The sequence below is a fragment of the Salmo salar genome, chromosome 09, assembly GCF_965601325.2.
Source record: "Salmo salar chromosome 09, fSalSal1, whole genome shotgun sequence".
NCBI lineage: Eukaryota > Metazoa > Chordata > Actinopteri > Salmoniformes > Salmonidae > Salmo > Salmo salar.
In genome coordinates this window covers 126717853-126737528 of record NC_138299.1, presented here as the reverse complement: position 1 = coordinate 126737528, position 19676 = coordinate 126717853, and the positions used below count along the sequence as shown (strand labels likewise).

At 41.9% G+C, this 19676-nt stretch overlaps 2 protein-coding genes and 1 non-coding gene across 3 annotated transcripts; all 3 read right to left on the bottom strand.

The window, feature by feature from the left end:
- Positions 1-2018: 2018 nt before the first annotated feature.
- On the bottom strand, positions 2019-13969 carry LOC106612621 (uncharacterized). Its single transcript, XM_014213956.3, has 6 exons — positions 12893-13969; positions 4694-4734; positions 4456-4531; positions 4054-4113; positions 2285-3312; positions 2019-2100 (listed from the first exon to the last, which is right to left on the bottom strand). Exons 1-6 carry the CDS (start codon positions 12936-12938, stop codon positions 2029-2031), a joined length of 1323 nt encoding a protein of 440 aa, XP_014069431.3. The 5' UTR covers positions 12939-13969; the 3' UTR covers positions 2019-2028.
- trnae-uuc (transfer RNA glutamic acid (anticodon UUC)) lies at positions 6686-6761 on the bottom strand. Its single transcript has one exon. It is a non-coding gene; the product is annotated as a tRNA-Glu (tRNA).
- A 123-nt stretch (positions 13970-14092) lies between the features above and the next one.
- Positions 14093-19655, bottom strand: sars2 (seryl-tRNA synthetase 2, mitochondrial). The gene is made up of 16 exons (XM_014213954.3): positions 19208-19655; positions 18848-18943; positions 18706-18735; positions 18460-18600; positions 18215-18269; positions 18047-18110; positions 16698-16803; positions 16332-16379; positions 15977-16085; positions 15774-15819; positions 15569-15656; positions 15337-15449; positions 15016-15109; positions 14784-14876; positions 14564-14629; positions 14093-14444 (listed from the first exon to the last, which is right to left on the bottom strand). Exons 1-16 carry the CDS (start codon positions 19475-19477, stop codon positions 14304-14306), a joined length of 1560 nt encoding a protein of 519 aa, XP_014069429.1. The 5' UTR covers positions 19478-19655; the 3' UTR covers positions 14093-14303.
- Between the last annotated feature and the right edge of the window lie 21 nt (positions 19656-19676).

Below are 19676 nucleotides of genomic sequence, written 5' to 3'. Positions count from 1 at the left end.
ACTGGTGTTCTGATTAAAGAAGCAATAAAACTGGCCTTCTTTAGACTAGTTGAGTATCTGGAGTATCAGCATTTGTGGGTTCGATTACAGGCTCAAAATGGCCAGAAACAAAGACCTTTCTTCTGAAACTCGTCAGTCTATTCTTGTTCTGAGAATTGAAGGCTATTCCATGCTATTCCAAGTCTCTAACCAGAATAGAAAGAGGAGTGGGAGGCCCCGGTGCACAACTGAGCAAGAGGACAAGTACATTACAGTGTCTAGTTTGAGAAACAGACGCCTCACAAGTCCTCAACTGGCAGCTTAATTAAATAGTACCCGCAAAACACCAGTCTCAACATCAACAGTGGAGACGCAACTCCGGGATGCTGGCCTTCTAGGCAAAGTTGCAAAGAAAAAGCCATATCTCAGACTGGCCAATAAAAAGAAAAGATTAAGATGGGCAAAAGAACACAGACACTGGACAGAGGAAGATTGGAAAAAAGTGTTATGGACAGACAAATCTAAGTTTGAGGTGTTCGGATCAAAAATGAAAAGATGCTGGAGGAGTGCTTGACGCCATCTGTCAAGCATGATGGAGGCAATGTGATGGTCTGGAAGTGTTTTGGTGGTGGTAAAGTTAGGGATTTGTACAGGGTAAAAGGGATCTTGAAGAAGCAAGGTTATCACTCCATTTTGCAACGCCATGCCATACCCTGTGGACGGCTCTTAATTGGAGCCAATTTCCTCTTACAACAGGACAATGACCCAAAGCACAGCTCCAAACTATGCAAGAACTATTTAGGGAAGAAGCAGTCAGCTGGTATTCTGTCTATAATGGAGTGGCCAGCACAGTCACCGGATCTCAACCCTATTGAGCTGATGTGGGAGCAGCTTGACCGTATGGTACGTAAGAAGTGCTCATCAAGCCTATCCAACTTGTGGGAGGTGCTTCAGGAAGAATGGGGAGAAATCTCTTCAGATTACCTCAACAAATTGACAACTGGAATGCCAAAGGTCTGCAAGACTGTAATTGCTGCAAATGGAGGATTATTTGACGAAAGCAAAGTTTGAAGGATACAATTATTATATCATTATATTTCTTATTAATTTTGCAACTAATTTGTTTTCATGGAAAACAAGGACATTTCTAAGTGACCCCAAACTTTTGAACGGTAGTGTACATCAATACTAAAGAGGTTTCTGTGGTCCCTCAGTTCTTTCTGAGGGAAGATCTCAGTTGAATACTCCTCACATCCTCATCTCCTTCTCAAAACCCATTGGATGAGAAAGCCAGATGTCCCTCCCCTCTGGTCTTCTCTTCCAATGAGTTTTGAAAAGGAGGCGAGGAGAGGACGCAAAGATTTTGCAATTAAGATTCTCCTGGAGTGTTACCCCAGTTCTTCATTAACAGTCTGCTATTAACAGTGCATTAGCCAGATAGCACAATCCTCACATTTTGTTGACATTCACATGGAAATCAATCATAGAAATCGAAATGTCAATATTACAAATGACAGTGATACATTGCTTACATTAAACGCCACAATGACCGTAACAAATCCCACACACTGATTTTTAATTATTGCACAAAATATACACACGAGACATATCGTAAAGGAAACCTCTTTCCCAAGTATCATGAGATGTAGACTAACTATAGCTTTGCAAGGTTGTACATCTTGCCTACTAAACAATCTTTGATAATGGCAGCACACAGAAAGACTGACATCTGAAGAACTTGCAATCTCTGAATGCAATATGAGAGTTAGGGGATGGGGAGAAGTGTACCTGTATGCTTATACTAAAATGCAACTACTTACAGAAGTACATCCCATCAAAAGCATTATGACTATACCATGTTACTAAGTATGTTAGTTGTGTGTGTTGCTGTGTGTGATAGCATGAGAGAGAGAGAGCTGCATTGTGTCATTATTTGTCTGTTTTGTGTTGTTTGTCTTTCTGTGTGTGTGTGTGTGTGTGTGTGTGGTGTGTGTGTGTGTGTGTGTGTGTGTGTGTGTGTGTGTGTGTGTGTGTGTGTGAATTTAGAACTTAATGACTCCTGTGAAGCTCCCGAAGCTCTGCAGCCACTTTTCGCAGCTCTGCCTCAATCTCCAGAAGCTCCTGTAGGCACACAGAACAGGTCAGACAGTGTGTTAGGTGCGCACACACGCACACACACACACGCACACACACACGCACACACACACACACACACACACACACACACAGACATAGTCTATTAACATTACAATATCAACTTTACAAGCTCAGTTGTGCTAAATCTTGTTGACTCTCGCCCACTTACCTCTCCTTCATCCTCCTCAACATTCTCCTTTTTGTCCTCATCCTCCTCCTCCTCTTCCCAATCCTCATTGTTTTCATCTTCATCTTCCTCGTCTGCTTCTTCATCATCGTCGTCATCATCATCATCGTCCCTGTTCCTCTCCTTTTCAAACTGACGGGTCGACTCATCACTCGCTTTCTCCATCACTCTCTTCTGCTGAGGCTCCTTAACCACCTTCTCACTCTCTCTTTCTTTCACCTTCTCCAATTCCTTGTGAATCTCTCCCTCCTTCTGGCTCTCTTTGTCCACTTTCGCCTCATCCCCGGCATTCCCAATCTTCCTCTCCTCCTCTTCTTGCTCCTCCTCCTCTTGTACGCGTTTCATCTTTTTGAGGAGCTCCTCCAGTTCCTCCTGTTTTTCCTCCCTCTCTTTCTCCTTCTCCACATTCTTCATGCTGTCCTGTTCCTCCAGCAGCTCTTTGAGCTCCCGTTCCACCTTCCCTTTCTCCACCAGCAGCTCCACCTCGTTGTTCTTCCTCTCCTCGCTGCGTTTCCTCTCTTCCTTCTCAAGAATATCTAGCTGCTCTTTCTCTCCCTTTTTCTGCTCCTCCTCCTCATCCCTCTTCCTATTCTCCTCTGCTTCTGACCCTCTCTGGAGCTCTTTCTCCTTCACCGACTCGTACCTTTTCTTCTTCAGCTCCTTGAGCAGCTCCTCAAGCTCCCTGTCCTCTTTTTCCTCCTCTCCTATTTTCGTTATCTCCTTTGCGAGGAGCTCCTCCAGCTCTTTGGCGCTCTCTTCCTCATCCCCCCTTTTCTCCTCCAGTCTGGGCTCTTCCCTTATCTCCTCATTTGTTCTGTCCTTCATCTCCACCTTCTCCTCCTCCTCTACCCCTTCTGCCTTCGTCTCTTTCTCTCTCAGTTCTTCTTTCTCAGTCTCCTTCTTGTCATCATTCTGCTCCTCCTTCCTCCCTTCTCTGTCCCTCTCTCCCTCAGCCTGGTTCTCCTCATATCTCTCGTTCTCCCTCCCATACTCTCTCTCTTTTTCCCTCTCTGTAAGAATAAAGTGAATTGAAGTAGATAGTTACTGTACAATTCAAAGCATATTACAACAAGTACAACAAAACATGTTTAAAAAGATTTTATCTTGATTTACATGTTATGTGGAAGGACCACCAGAGGGCAGGCTGGGCTCACGGATAGTAGCCCAACAAGGCATGTGAGACAAGGTAACCAGAGTCAATTAAGCACAGCTGACGGTACTAATGAGATATTCTCTTTCCCCTACAAGAGAGAGGATGGAACATAAACTATCTCTGGAGAATGGCTACTGAGAGAGAGGTGCTATCCAAGAAGATCCATTAAGACGGTGACGAATATGTGATTGTTGTTATAGTTTGAAGATAATCGTAATGTGATGCTGTGTCATATAAAGAAGAAGATGTATGTTGTTCCTTTGGAGATTCTCATTGACTGTGTTAGAGTGTTTGTATTGTCAGAAATCCCTCAGAGAACTGTGTTGAATCAAGAAAACCTACTCCTGACTCGTTTATTCCACCTTTCTGCTTTAGAGTGACACCAAATGACTTGGTCCGCTCACAGTTATTTACATGTATAATTACCTGACTCTAAAACCAACATAGCATAGCAAAGCTATTGCAACGATTACACTGATTCACTTAATAAGTACGTTTGTTTTGATATTCCATATCACTGTGTACCAATTTCTGATCCCAGCCCGTCCCTGGGTACTTCACTAGTAAAGTATTAGCTAATAACCGTAGTCAGACTGACCCTTCTGGGCCAGCTCCTGCAGCTCTCTCAGGAGACCCTGGTGCCTGTTGACAGCATCATCTGCACAACACAACACAACACTGGTTGCTCAACACTGACCATGTCCATCTTATCAAAATACACATAATCATACCTATCTGCCTGAGTGACCTGTGTTTCTGTGAATATTTGTAATGGAAGATTGATTAAATTGATGAAATAATGAACAGCACTATAGTCAAATGTAAAGGGTATTCCTCACGAACAGTAAGTAATGATTCCATCGTCATGATAAACTAAATCAAAATGTTGACGCATTACAATGTCATAGTGAATACAGGTGAAAAGTGCACTGTGTGACCTAGTGCGTTTGTGCAGCTGAGGGAGGTTATGTCAGATAAGAGATAAGGTAGGCGCTGTCACCTGTTTTCCGTTTGTCACAGCCAGAATGTGGCATACCGCCGTTACTCTTCAGAGAGTCCTGAATACAGTCAGCAACCTGAGGGCACACGCACACAAACAAACACATGCACACAGAGCATATTCGGACACAGTCAAATAGCTATTGCAGCATCAATATCAATTACCATAATATGTTAGCAGTGTTGTAATACACTCATAAAAAAAATCTGAGCGATAACATAAACGCTTTGTCTCTGACCTTTCCAACCTGTAGAGAGGGGGATAGAGGAAGGCATCCCACTAGAGAGAGAGAGAGAAAGAAATGTAGTCTTTCCAAATAATTGCATATTTTGCCAACAATAACACACCAATTGATTAATGGTCTGCTGAATGTTAGTTTTTTTCTCTTTGTTTGCTCTTTTACATATTATGTGTATCTCTGATAAGATACCCAGGAATGGGCTGACATTAGCCCATATTAATATATGTAGCCTTAGATATAAGGTTCATGAAATCAATAACTTGCTCACATCAGATAACATTCACATACTGTATAAGCGCATACAGCCATTTCTGAGACTCAATTAGATCATTATTTTGATGATACAGCAGTAGCAATATGAAGATATAACATCTATAGAAAAGACAGGAATGCTTATGGGGAGGTGTTGCTGTATATATTCAGAGCCATATCCTTGTAATGCTCAGAGAAGATCTCATGTAAAGTGTTATTGAAGTGTTGTGGTTGCAGGTTCACCTGCCTCATCTAAAGCCTATTCTTTTGGGGTGTTGCTATAGGCCACCAAGTGCTAACAATCAGTATCTAAAAAATGTGTATGAAATGCTTGATAGTGTATGTGATGTAAACAGAGAGATCTACTTTCTTAGGGACATGAATATTGTCTGGTTTTCATCAAGCTGTCCGCTCAAGAGGAAGCTTCTCACTGTAACCAGTGCCTGTAATCTGGTTCAGGTTTTTAATCAACCTACCAGGGTGTTTACAAACATTACAGGAACAACATCATCCACATGTATTGATCACATTTTTACTAATACCGTACCCATTGGATGCAGTGATGACAATATAGTGGCTATATCCAGGAAAGACAAAGTTACAAAGAGCTGGGACTAAAATAGTGTATAAGAGATCATACAAAATATTGTGCTATGACTCTTATGCGGATGATGTTAAAAATATTTCTTGGGCTGATGTGATTAATAAGGATCATCCTGTACTTTATGAATTTATGAAATTGATTCTTCCAATTATTGATAAACCTGCACCTGCTAAGAAATTGACTGTTAGACCTTTTTAGGCTCCATGGTTTGATGAGGAATTGAAAAACTGTATGGTTGAAAGAGATGGGGCAAAATGAGTGGCTAATAAGTCTGGCTTCACATCTGACTGGCTGATTTACTGCAAATTGAAAAATGATGTGACTAAACTCAACAAAAAAAGAAGAAACTGTATTATGAAGCCAAGATAAATGATATAAAAAAACAGATTGCTTATTCATCACAAAACCATCTGACGTTGCCAATTATTTAAATCGGCAAAGTGGGCAAATTTAGGCAAGAAATGCCAACAACGAACAGTGAGCCATCGTATTCATGCATAAAAAAATGTATAATGAAAGAAAAGTATTGTAAGTTTGAAAGTTAGGAAGCAGTGGTCATTCCACTACCCAATAGTGGTAAAGCTGCCTTTACTGGTTCAAACATCAGACTTATCAGCTTGCTGCCCAGCCTGGTCTCATAGACTAGACGTAACATAATAACTGTAAATCCGGGACACTCAAATTCGTATGATATGTTACGTTTGGTATGGTTACATAAGACAGATGGCTACTTAAGTAGGGTGGCTGGTTGCGAGTTAAAATCTCATCATGGACAACTTTAGCATTTTAGCTAATTAGCAACTTTCTACTACTTTTTAGCTACTTTGCAACTACTTAGCATGTTAGCTAACCCTTCCACCAAACACTAACCTTAACCCTTATAGCTAACCCTTCCCCTAACCCTAACCTTAACCCTTTAATTTAACTCCTAAATGTATCCCTAACCGCTAGCCTAGCTAACATTAGCCACCTAGCTAGAATTTGTAACATATCATACATTGAGCAAATTTGTAACATTTACATTTTTTTTACATTTTAGTCATTTAGCAGACGCTCTTATCCAGAGCAACTTACAGTAGTGAATGCATACATTTCATTTTTTTCATTCCATACATTTTTTTTTTTTCGTACTTGGCCCCCCGTGGGAATCGAACCCACAACCCTGGCGTTGAAAACACCATGCTCTACCAACTGAGCTACAGGGAAGGCCGTAACATAATGTACATTTTGCAAATTTGTAACCTATTGTACATTTTGCAAATTCGTAACAGGACTTGCTTCCATTCAGCCACAAGAGCATTAATGAGGTCGGACACTGATGTTGGCCGATTTGGCCTGGCTCTCAGTTTGCGTTCCAATTGATCCCAAAGGTGTTCGATGGGGTTGAGGTCAGGGCTCTGTGCAGGCCAGTCAAGTTCTTCCACACCGATCTCGTATGGATCTCGCTTTGTGCAAGGGGCATTGTCACGCTGAAACAGGTGAGAGCCTTCCCCAAACTGTTACCACAAAGTTGGAAGCACAGAATCGTCTAGAATGTCATTGTGTGCTGTAGCGTTAAGATTTCCCTTCACTGGAACCAATGGGCCTAGCTCGAACCATGAAAAACAGCTCCAGACCATTATTCCTCCTCCAACAAACTTTGCAGTTGGCACTGTGCATTGGGGCAGGTAGCGTCTCCTGTCATCCTCCAAACCCAGATTAGTCCATTAGACATCCAGATGGTGAAGTGTGATTCATCACTCCACAGAACACGTTTCCACTGCTCCAGAGTCAAATGATGGGGAGCTTTAAATCACTCCAGCCAACACTTGGCATTGCGCATGGTGATCTTAGGCTTGTATGCAGCTGCTTGGCCATGGAAACCGATTTGATGAAGCTCCCGACAAACAGTTCTTGTGCTGTCGTTGCTTCCAGAGGCAGTTTGGAACTCATTAGTGAGTGTTGCAACCAAGGACAGACGATTTTTACGCACTATGCGCTTCAGCACTAGGCGGTCCCTTTCTGTGAGCTTATGTGGCCTACCACTTCGCGGCTGAGGTGTTGTGGTTCCTAGACATTTCCAATTCACAATAACAGCACTTACAGTTGACCGGGGAAGCTATAGCAGGGCAGAAATTTGACAAACTGACTTGTTGGAAAGGTGGCATCCTATGACAAATACTAAAAAGCTCAGTGACTTTCAACATGTAAGGTCATTCTACTGCCAATGTTTGTCCATGGAGATTGCGTAGCTGTGTGCTCAATTTTATACACCTGTCAGCAACAGCTGTGGCTGAAATAGTTGAATCCACTAATTTGAAGGGGTGTCCACATACTTTTGTATATATAGTGTATTATTGACTATAACCGGTTGTTAAAAAAACATATGTGTTATGGCTTTTCCACCACCATATCATGGATTCATGGTTATCTATCTAATAGAATTCAGAGTGTTTTCTTTAATGGAAGCTTCTCTAATGTCAAACATGTAAAGTGTGGTGTACCGCAGGGCAGCTCTCTAGGCCCTCTACTCTTTTTTATTTTTACCAATGACCTGCCGGTGGCATTAAACAAAGCATGTGTGTCCATGTAGGCTGATGATTCGACCATATACGCATCAGCAACCACAGCTAATGAAGTCACATAAACCCTTAACAAAGACTTGCAGTCAGTTTTGGAATGGGTGGCCAGCAGGAGTGAAAGTAAGGAAGTACAACATCCCAGTAAAATAAATAGTGAGGGTATGCCTACCGGTAAAACGTGAGCCTATCTCACTTAACAAAACATGCCCAAAAAACTATAGGCTATTACACAATTATTTAACATTACTGCATATCAGCCGCATGACAAATTAGCGAATTGAGTGGAAACCGGGTGGTATACCTCCAAATTGTGCTGTGGTTTGAGGAGAACAGTACGTTTTGTCAAGGCGCAGATGAGTGGCCGAGACCGAGGTGTGCGTGGACAAGAGTGGATGCATCAATTCAGGCTACAAGCATAGGCCTAATGACAATCACAGAATTTAATTACACTCCAGGTAGGTGTTTTGTAACAACTGTCTCTTTCCATTCATCAAATTGCGGTGCACGGTGCACTTTTTGGGGTTTGGATGCTGAAATGATTTTGTGAGTGAATGCGCGGGTAGCCTACCGGAGCACCTTTGTTAAGTGATTGTTTGACAATCAGATGAAAACATCATGCCTAGTTGTGTTTATGCCACATTAAAAGGCATAGGTGGCCTGTCCATAAGGCTGGTGGAGCTAAGCTTTCCTTAAAGTAAATTTAATTAAATTGCCAAAATGATGTATCCTAATTAGCTTACTCCTGTCTGTACAGACATTGGACGTCATATTGTATTTGTGTCTCCCCTTTTCGTAGGCCGATTATATGGATCAGATAACATTGTTTTAATTGATCTGTTTGTCCCTGTCATTTTTGGAGCAAAAACAAAATGTGTGTGAGGACTTCGGTGTCCCGTACCTGTAAGAAATAAAATATACCTTCACCCCTGGTGGCCAGTAATAAACGGGTCCTGAACATCTCTAAATCTAAAAGCATTGTATTTAGTACAAATCAATCCCTAAGTTATAGACCTCAGCTGAATCTGGTAATGAATGGTGTGGCTGTTGAACAAGTTGAGGAGACAAAATTATTTGGTGTTACCTTAGATTGTAACCTATCATAGTCAAAACATATAGATTCAATGGCTGTAAAGATGAGGAGAGGTCTGTCCGTAATAAAGAAATGCTCTGCTTTTTTGACATCACACTCCACAAAGAAATTTTTGCAGGCTCTAGTTTTATCTTATCTTGATTGTTGTTATATGGTCAAGTGCTGTAAAGGAAGACCTAGTTAGGCTGCAGCTGGTCCAGAACAGAGCAGCACGTCTTGCTCTTCATTGTAATCAGAGGGCTAATATTAATACTATGCACGCCAGTCTCTCTTGGCTAAGAGTTGAGGAAAGACTGACTGCATCACTTCTTGTTTTATAAGAAACACTCATGTGTTGTAAATACCAAATTGTTTGCATAGTGAACTTCCACACAACGCTGACACACACACTTACCCCACTAGACATGCCACCAGGGGTCGTTTCACAGTCCCCAGGTCCAGAACAAATTCAAGGAAACGTACAGTATTATACAGAGTCATGAGTGCATGGAACTCCCTTCCATCTCATACAGAGCAAGAGAACAGCAAACCTGCTTTCAAAAAACAAATAAAGCAACACCTCACAGCACAACACCTCTCCCCCATGTGACCTACTTGTTGTGTGTATGTACTGACATGTATGTGGAACTGATAGACTCACACACACACACTACATGTTCATGTTTTTAAATGTACAGTTGAAGTCGGATGTTTACATACACTTAGCTTGGAGTCCTTAAAACACGTTTTTCGACCACTCCACAAATTTCTTGTTAACAAACTATAGTTTTGGAAAGGCGGTTAGGACATCTACTTTGTACATGACACAAGTAATTTTTCCAACAATTGTTTACAGACAGATTATTTCACTTGTAATTCACTGTATCACAATTCCAGTGGGTCAGAAGTTTACATACACTACGTTGACTGTGCCTTTAAACAGCTTGGAAAATTCCAGAAAATTATGTTATGGCTTTAGAAGCTTCTGATAGGCTAATTGACATCATTTGAGTCAATTGGAGGTGTACCTGTGGATATATTTTTCAAGGCCTACCTTCAAACTCAGTGCCTCTTTGCTTGACGTCATGGGAAAATCAAAAGAACTCAGCCAAGACCTCAGAAAAAAATTGTAGACCTCCACAAGTCTGGTTCCTCCTTGGGAGCAATTTCCAAACGCCTGAAGGTACCGCGTTCATCTGTACAAACAATAGTACGCAAGTTTTAACACCATGGGACCACGCAGCCATCATACCGCTCAGGAAGGAGACGAGTTCTGTCTCCTAGAGATAAACGTACTTTGGTGCGAAAAGTGCAAATCAATCCCAGAACAACAGCAAAGGACCTTGTGAAGATGCTGGAGGAAACAGGTACAAAAGTATCTATATCCACAGTAAAACGAGTCCTATATTGACATAACCTAAAAGGCCGCTCAGCAAGGAAGAAGCCACTGCTCCAAAACCGCCATAAAAAAGCCAGACTACGGTTTGCAACTGTACATGAGGACAAAGATCGTACTTTTTGGAGAAATGTCCTCTGGTCTGATTAAACAAAAATAGAACTGTTTGACCATAATGACCATTGTTATGTTTGGAGGAAAAGAGGGGAGGCTTGCAAGCCGAAGAACACCATCCCAACTGTGAAGCACCGGGGTGGCAGCATCATGTTGTGGGGGTGCTTTGCTGCAGGAGGGACTGGTGCACTTCACAAAATAGATGGCATCATGAGGGGGGATAACTATGTGGATATATTGAAGCAACATCTCAAGATATCAGTCAGGAAGTTAAAGCTTGGTTGCAAATGGGTCTTCCAAATGGACAATGATCCCAAGCATACTTCCAAAGTTGTGGCAAAATGTCTCAAAGACAACAAAGTCACAAAGCCCTGACCTCAATCCTATAGAAAATTTGTGGGCAGAACTGAAAAGGTGTGTGTGAGCAAGGAGGCCTACAAACCTGACTCAGTTGCACCAGCTGTCAGGAGGAATGGGCCAAAATTCACCCAACTTAGTGTGGGAAGATTGTGGAAGACTACCCGAAACGTTTGACCCAAGTTAAACAATTTAAAGACAATGCTACCAAATACTAATTGAGTGTATGTAAACTTCTGACCCACTGGGAATGTGATGAAAGAAATACAAGCTGAAATAAATAATTCTCTCTAATATTATTCTGACATTTCACATTCTTAAAATAAAGTGGTGATCCTAACTGACCTAAGACAGGGAATTTTTACTAAGATTAAATGTCAGGAATTGGGAAAAACTGAGTTTAAATGTATTTGGCTAATGTCTATGTAAACGTCCGACTTCAACTGTATACATAGTGAGGTGATTGAACATTGCCAGGAATAAAAACAAAGTAATTGAATTGTTTGGCCTAAAAGTAGCAGGATCTATTTTTAAGACCAAGACAGTCACATGCCAAGCAGCTAACTGGACAGAAAAGGACCTTGTAATCCTCCCTCAAGGATGAAGTGGAAATCTCCATGTTATTAGTTCACAGCTTCACAGGGAGTCCAATGAATTTTACACAAGCGCTAAAAACGACTGAGTCACTGAACCCCTGACATATCCCATTAAAGCTACTGCCTTTTTCTCTGTGTCAATAAAGCTATTCCAGTGGTGCATGAATCAATTGGTAATTGACAATGGAGGTCAATGGTAACGGGGCTGTTAGTTAGTTGTGTGGGAGAGAGAGAGTGTTTCTTCCTAAACTGGGACACAGATCCTTTAAAGCTGCAATCCCATGTTGATTGGCTTGGCAGGCCTCCGGTCACCCTCTGTATACACACAGGCAATTGGCAAGGAGATTTGGGTCTGTATGTTCACACACACATAGGTGACTTTAACACCTATACACAGTGCGCACTATGCACAGAGCATTAGCCTTAAGCTCAGTTATATTTTCATATAACACTGTTATATAATACATGTGAGAACGCCTACCCTCCCGTTCTCACAACATTACATCCATACATCTTTACTCCCAAAACACTCCCTGACACTGATACAAAACTGCTCACATCAAACCATGGTCATCGGGTCAATATTTGGATATTCAAACAGGACATGGTTGTAAAACATTTAGGTTTAACAGTTACATGAGCGCACGTGCACTGTTTTCGTCACCTGTCGTGCGCGACAACATAATTCACATTTAGGATGATGTAGAAATAGACTTGATTTATTATGTCACCTTTACATAAGAGTATTTCCAATACACACACATGCGATAGCAATCAATATGTAGACAATCACAGGGGAAACTGTATAGCCTACCTAACTCGCTTTCTGGATAGGCTACGGACAGATTTAGCGTTAGTGACCGACCGGATAAGGTGCGCTCTAAACAAATTATGTAATAAGTCGATCTTGATCCTAAATCTTAAAATCTACCAATTTACCTTTTTGTACTTTTGTCATTTTGGTTGAATTGTCGCACAATCCATTATGCCCTCAGTTTTTATTTATAGGCTACATTATCAAAATATAAACATGCTCTAAATAGCATAAACATTCCGCTTAACTGCACTCAATAGCCTACAATCACACGTTTTAGCTAATGTCCCAAGCAAAGCTATAACTAAAATGCCTATAGGCTGTTAGAACAGGCAGGCTATGGACTCGGCTAACATACGCGTTATCTAACACTGGATAGGCTCATACACTGATTGATCAGCAGCCTTACAAATGAATCCCTGATTTTCCTTACCTCCACTGAAGGTCCAAAGCAACGCCGTGAAAATAAGAACTCCCATAGGATCTGAATATAAAGGCCTTAAAGAAAAGGAAATAACCTTGAAATAATAATGCGGCGACCTTATTATCAAGTCGAGCGAGGACCCGCTGAGGAGCTGAGAGGCGCGTGTGCTTGGCTCAAAGGGCCAGGTGATGCAGGACAGGTCGGGAGGATGGTGCCCCGTCAAGGCGTAACAACTAACGCGGTGATAACGAGAGGATTGCTCGCACCAAGCTGAGTTGACCACATCTGACCGGAGGTAACGCCAATACTCTGGTGTTCAATCTCATGGCTCAGCAGCAGATTTGTATTACAACACATAACCTGCCGTGCTGTAGGCTTTATGTGAAGAAGGGGACGGGAGACACATTTGTTTTATTTTTAACAAGGAGTGTACATTTCAATTATGTGTTATTATAACTGGGTGATTCGAGCCCTGAATGCTGATTGGCTGACAGCCATGGTATATCAGACCATATACCACGGGTATGACAAAACATTTGTTTTTACTGCTCTAATTAAGTTGGTAACCAGTTTATAATGGCAATAAGGCACATTGGGGATTTGTGATATATGGCCAATATACCATGGCTAAGGGCTGTGTCCAGGCACTCCACTTTGCATCATGCATATACACCTCCTCAGGCCTTATTGCTTAATTAATTAGCACAGTTAATTACACATTTAGAGTTGATGACATGTAATGTCCATGTAATGCCCAGCCTAATGGGCACAGCATTTTGTCCACAGCTTTGCCTGTGTTTTCTGACTATTGGAAGGGGCACATTATACCTCTGGGCTTCATTACCAATTCTATTCTAATCCATTTCCCAGCATTAAGGATAAGAATGCAGGCATTACAGCTGTGTTTGGTGCCGCTTCACTCAGTAATTCCAGTGTGCTAGTACTTCCACGCAGTGGACATGATGGACCCTGTGTTGCCTCTCGTGAATGATACGCTTCTGACAGAGCAAGCACTGCATCTATGTGGGGCATAAACAGGGATCCAATGAATAAAACCACCAGGTCTGAAATACTTATTTGCCATAATATGTTGTTTTTGAGTATATTTACATATAAAAGAGTCTAGATGTGTTAGAGCGGAACTGTGTTCTCTGAAGGTAGCCTACTGTGTGGTTGCAGATCCTGTATTGTTTTAATGATCAACATGAGTTGTGAGAAATTGACATTTATGTTTAATTTAATACCGTTTCATTCTTCTGCAGACAAAAACAGGAGAGTTTATGATAGTGTCATCGTGACACACATTCACAAACAGTATGACATGAATATATTTACATGGCAGAGCAACACAGAATAAGTAAACATGCAGATAGAAAAGGCTTCAGTTGTTCTCTTGATGCAAGTGTGTTGGTGCATGATGTCATCTGGGCTTTGGGACAGGGCGGGGCATGCGATTGGGCTGGTTTGGTCCGATGTATTTCAAAGGAATGTATTTGGGCTTTTCAATCACCTCCAACTCCAGGAAGGGCTGCAAGGCACGAGGCACTAACACTGTCCCTTCCTGAAAATGGACATGTGAGTGAGATATAGAGAGTAGCATGTTATCAGAGACACTTCTTTTCATGATGGGTGAATGTATTCATCAATAGTATTGGGAATACAGTCGGTGTTCTCTCTTACCTTGGTCTGATGAGTCTCCAATATAGCAATGATAGTACGGGGAATAGCACACGCTGTGGCATTCACCTAGAGCAGAACACAAATAATTAGAGATTTTCTACTTAGAAAAATTTGAAAACACTTAGAAAATGGTTCATCTGTTCTTGTAGAATCTATTACATTTAGTGCATCAGAAATACTGAATCTCACAACATAAAGAATGTACCCTTCCTGGTCTCACCGTATGAGCATAGTGTAGGCTACCATCCTCCCCCTCATATAGGATATTGAGGCGTCTGCTTTGGTAGTCTGTACAGTTAGACCCGCTGGAGATCTAAGGCAAGCCAATGGAGAAACAAAAACATCAAGCCTGGATAACAAAACCGACACCAATAATGGGAAATGATTTTCAAACAAAAACAATATCCATCCAGGATATGATTAACCAATCATAGTAGTGCCATCAATCCCACCTCGCCATAGCTGTCCCTCCCTGGCATCCAAGCCTCAATGTCGTACTTCCTGTGTGCTGGGCGACCTAGCTCCTGGGTGGGCATGTCCAGTACTCTACAGGTAGAGAGAACGCAGCGGTTACAGGAACACTCTTGCTAGGGTTTAATGAGTAAAATCAATACTGTGTGTGAGTATTTGCACAAATAATATATTTATATGTAAATATATGGCTATAGCATGTACCAATGGCAAAATACACTGTAGTGTATGACTCAAAGCATAAGCTATGCATCTATCCAGCCACATTGAGTGTATGCAGAGAGCCAGAGAGGAGCACTGACCTATAGTGGAGCTCCAGGGAGGAGAAGATCTCCTTCTGCAGGGACAGGAACTCCTCCAGCATCTGAGAGCTCTCCTCCCCAGTCTCATCTGCAGTCACACCAAACATCTCCACCTGGACAGACACACCAGCAGAGGATGAGAACACAAGGGTACTTTAACACCATGCATCAAATATGGCGGACAACTTGGTCCTTGGTTGATTCTATATGATTTGGCTTTGTTTCCTGTTACCTTGTTGAAGTGATGTACTCTGTAAAGGCCCCAAGTCTCTCTGCCTGTGTCCGTCTCAGCCCTGTAACATGTGCTACTGCACACAGACCTACAACGGAAAAACCAGTCCATTCAGCTCTAATAAAAACACATAGGGGGTACATGTATATGTTACACTGGGTTGTCAGCAAACCAAACGTACAGTATTACAAATAAAGTGCCTCACCTGACAGGAAGGTCCTTCCAGTTAACAGCATGGTCCATAAAATAACCTAGAAAAGAAAAGGACACTTTCTGGTTACAGCAACAACGGCACACTAGTATATCACTACTAATCATTAAGGTTTTTCCATGGCCTGTCCATTCTCACCCACAGATGACCTTACCCCACAACCTCCCCATCACAGCCTAACTCGTACGTGGCCTCACCTGCTATGCCCACCTCCCCTGTGCCAGCCAGGTTGAGGTCAGGGAAGCAGGTGGGGTCCAGAGAGTACACCTGAGACCTGTGGGCATGGGGCTGCATTCCACAACCCTCCTGTATGTATGAGAGAGGAAGACAGAGATAGAGTGAGAGAGTCTCCGGAGAAAGAAAGAGAGAAGGAAAGAGAGAACGTGTCAGTTTGGAGAAATGTTACTTGTGAAAACTGGTTCACTACTAGGCACACACGTCACACCTTAATCTCTGAATGCTTTACTCTCTTTTTCCAATTTGAATATTGTTATGCATTCATGTCTGCAGTGCATACTGTAATGTAAATGAAGGACAGAGTCAGATACTCACAAATACAGCCCCCTTCAGCATGTCTGGCACAACCATAGGTATAAACCCCTGAGAGAAGGAAAAAAAAACTGATTTGCTTTCAAAGTAGGGAGACATGTATTTATTCATCACTGCTACAGTTGTTATGATGTATATAGTGCTATTTCTATTGTTGTGTTTTTATGATCCTTTTAATTCTTTTATTTCACTTAGTCCAGCATGTTGGAGCTCGAAACCTAAGATTTTCACTGTACCCTGCAATCACACCTGCAACCTTGTACATGTGACTATTAAACACTCAGAGTCTGAAATGATAATCACACATTTTGCAGATATATTAATCTCTTCTCCCTAATAACACAGTCGAACAAAGGGTATCTTACACACCCGCTGCTGCAGTGTTGCCAGGGCGAAGTTCTGTAGAGCAGACTGGAGTCTGGCCCCCGCTCCCCTTAGATAGTATGACCTATGACCTGAGACATGGGCTAGACGCCTGCAGAGAGAAGATCGGAGTAAACCACATGATTTAACCTTTATTTAACTAGGCAAGTCAGTTAAGAACAAATTCTTATTTACAATGACGGCCTACCGGGGAACAGTGGGTTAACTGCCTTGTTCAAGGGCAGAACAAAATATTTTTACATTGTCAGCTGGGGGATTCGATCCAGCAACCTTTACGGTTACTGGCCCAACACTCTAACCACTAGGAATATTTTAGATGGCTGAAGTTCATATTTAATTTAGACAATGTTATGCATATTTGGAGTTTCTGTAATACACATGATTTCCAGTCTTCTATTTGTTACACTGAAGGTGCAGGTTGGTGGTCACTAAGCTTGAAGCTGAATGTTCTGAATTACTTGATACTGATTGATGACTCTAGACTGGAGATACAAGGACCGAGGACACTGATTATTATTGTATTCTGTGAAACAGTGTGATTCTGTAGCAGCTGACAAAGTCACTGCCTTTTGTTTTTGACCTCCTAAAAGCCTCTCAGGCTGGTGTTTACAGAACAGTTGTCTGCTGATTAGGATATAAGGACCTTCTCAGTGCAGGTCAGTTAGACATTTTCTCTGCTTCTGTGCTGGAGGTGTCTCCCTGCTGCAAATTGTAATAAACCGGATAGATTTTTATTGACTTTACCTACGACTGCTCTGCTTTTTGTTCACCTGGAAATTAGAGGGTGAGAGTTGGTAATTAAGTAAAAAATAAAATAAAATATATATAAAGATAAGACATTAATCTCAAGGGGAAATTAGAAACAAAAGATTGTTAATCTGAAAATCTAACAAAGACCCTGGCCATCTGCTATAGGAAAAAAAATTAATAGACAAAGAAACAACTCATACAATATTAAGCACCCATTTACTAATGACAAGCCCTAGGCTACATATTGTTAACAACAATACCAGAGGATAACGCTGGTGAGCCCCTGTTGTTTGGCCGCACTGTTGATGAGGTTTAGTTATGTGTTTACCGGTAGGCCTTTGCCAAGAATACTGGGACTGGAGGATCAACTGATGAAAATGAACAGAGAGAGATAGTATTGAGGAACAATGAGAGAGAGAGAGCGAGAGAAGAAAATTTGATATAAAGAGAAAGATATGAAGAGAAACAAAGACGATAAACAGTGAGGAGAGAGAGTAAGCAGAGTGACATGAGACAGAGGGGTATGGAGAGAGAGACAAGAGGAAGAGAGAACAAAAGCCAGAGAGCAGACCAGTGTGTCTAACCTCTGTCTGATAAGACCAAGCTCCTCCCCGATCTCTAGGTGTCCCCTGGGTTTGAAGTCAAACTCTGATGAAAAAGGTCAGAGACAACTGCATATCAAATACTGCCCTACTTAGTACGTCGATGAGCTCATGAGGACAGCATGTAACTGTAGTGTTCCGCCTCCTCACCTGGCTTCTGTCCAACCAGCTCCACCACTCTCGCTTGGCTCTCATCTCCAATTGGCTGAAAGGGGGGGTGGGGGTTGAAAATTAAACTAATTCCAAACTATAGATTTTTTCAGATATGCAAAAAAATTATCTTCCAATAGTTGAAAGTCTGTGTCTATGCATAGGTCTCTCTCAGAATGATTCTCTAACAACATATATTTGCCTCACACCTGTGTGTGTGTGTGTGTGTGTGTGTGTGTTCTCACCACATCGGGGTGTGTGGTGTTGGGCAGCCTCAGGGCTCGGCCATAGTGCTCCTCCTCCAGCTCACTCTCTCGGGGGTAAAGCTGGCTCAGCCGATGACGGATCTCCCGACCCTCCTTCGTAGCCTCCTTGAACTCAGGAATCTGAACAAAATAAGGGGCTACTTACTCCAAAAGGATATTCTTTCTGTTCAGCCTTGATGTTAAGTGCAAATACCGTAAGGCCACAGCAGGCAAGGCAGAACTTACATTAGCTAGGGCTTTCTTGTCATTCTGATCCTGTGGAGAAGGGAAATGTTTATCACAATAATTCCACAAAATAATCTCATCATAACATAAAAAAATGTTTTGAAGCACAGGTATTGGTATCATTGCCAACATATCAACTGACCACAAGAGCCCGAACTCTATGACTGATCACTTTCTTCTGCTTCTCCAGCTGTGAGATTTCCTTTCGCACGGCCTCAAGTTGCTGCCAAACACACACCTGCAGCACACATTTACATCAGAAACACACCTCTAAAGTAGGCCTATAGAGGTCAGGCAATGTGCTTGATACTAATGCAGTAGGCTACACTACCTGCATGTACTTCAAGGCAAATGACACATAGCATATAAAAGCAGAGGCTTGCACATCAAATACACTTTAATGACTTAATGGTCAAGAGAGCATGCAAAGTGCATGTAACTAGGCTACCTCTACAGTATTCAACATGGTGTGTGGTGAGATGGGATATACAGAAAAACTTACAATCTCCCTGACATCTGCTCCCCGTAGATCCCCTTTCCGAGTCTCCACATTGGCAATGACTTTGTCAGTCTCCTCGCACACAAGTCGCATGTCCAAGTCTGGCTTGTCACTGTAGCCCTCGCGGACATGTTCGTACAGACTACTTCGCACCTCGTGTGTGGAGCGGCTGGGGGTAAATACTTTCGTTCCCTGCCTTGTAAAGTGTCTTGAAACAGGTTTTAAGACATTCAATGTGCCAAGCCGAACAACCATTCCAATGCAAGTCGCCATGTTTCAATGCGGAAGTAGGTTGGTACATAGAGGCGAGACCAAATAAGACAACCAATTAATACAATCTATATGAACAACATTTGTAACACATTTCATGTACTGACTGTGTGTTTATAAAGTCAAAAAACATAAAATATCGTTTACATTTGCTTTAGTTATAAAATAAGGAACACGAGCGAGTTCAAAACTTAACGTCACA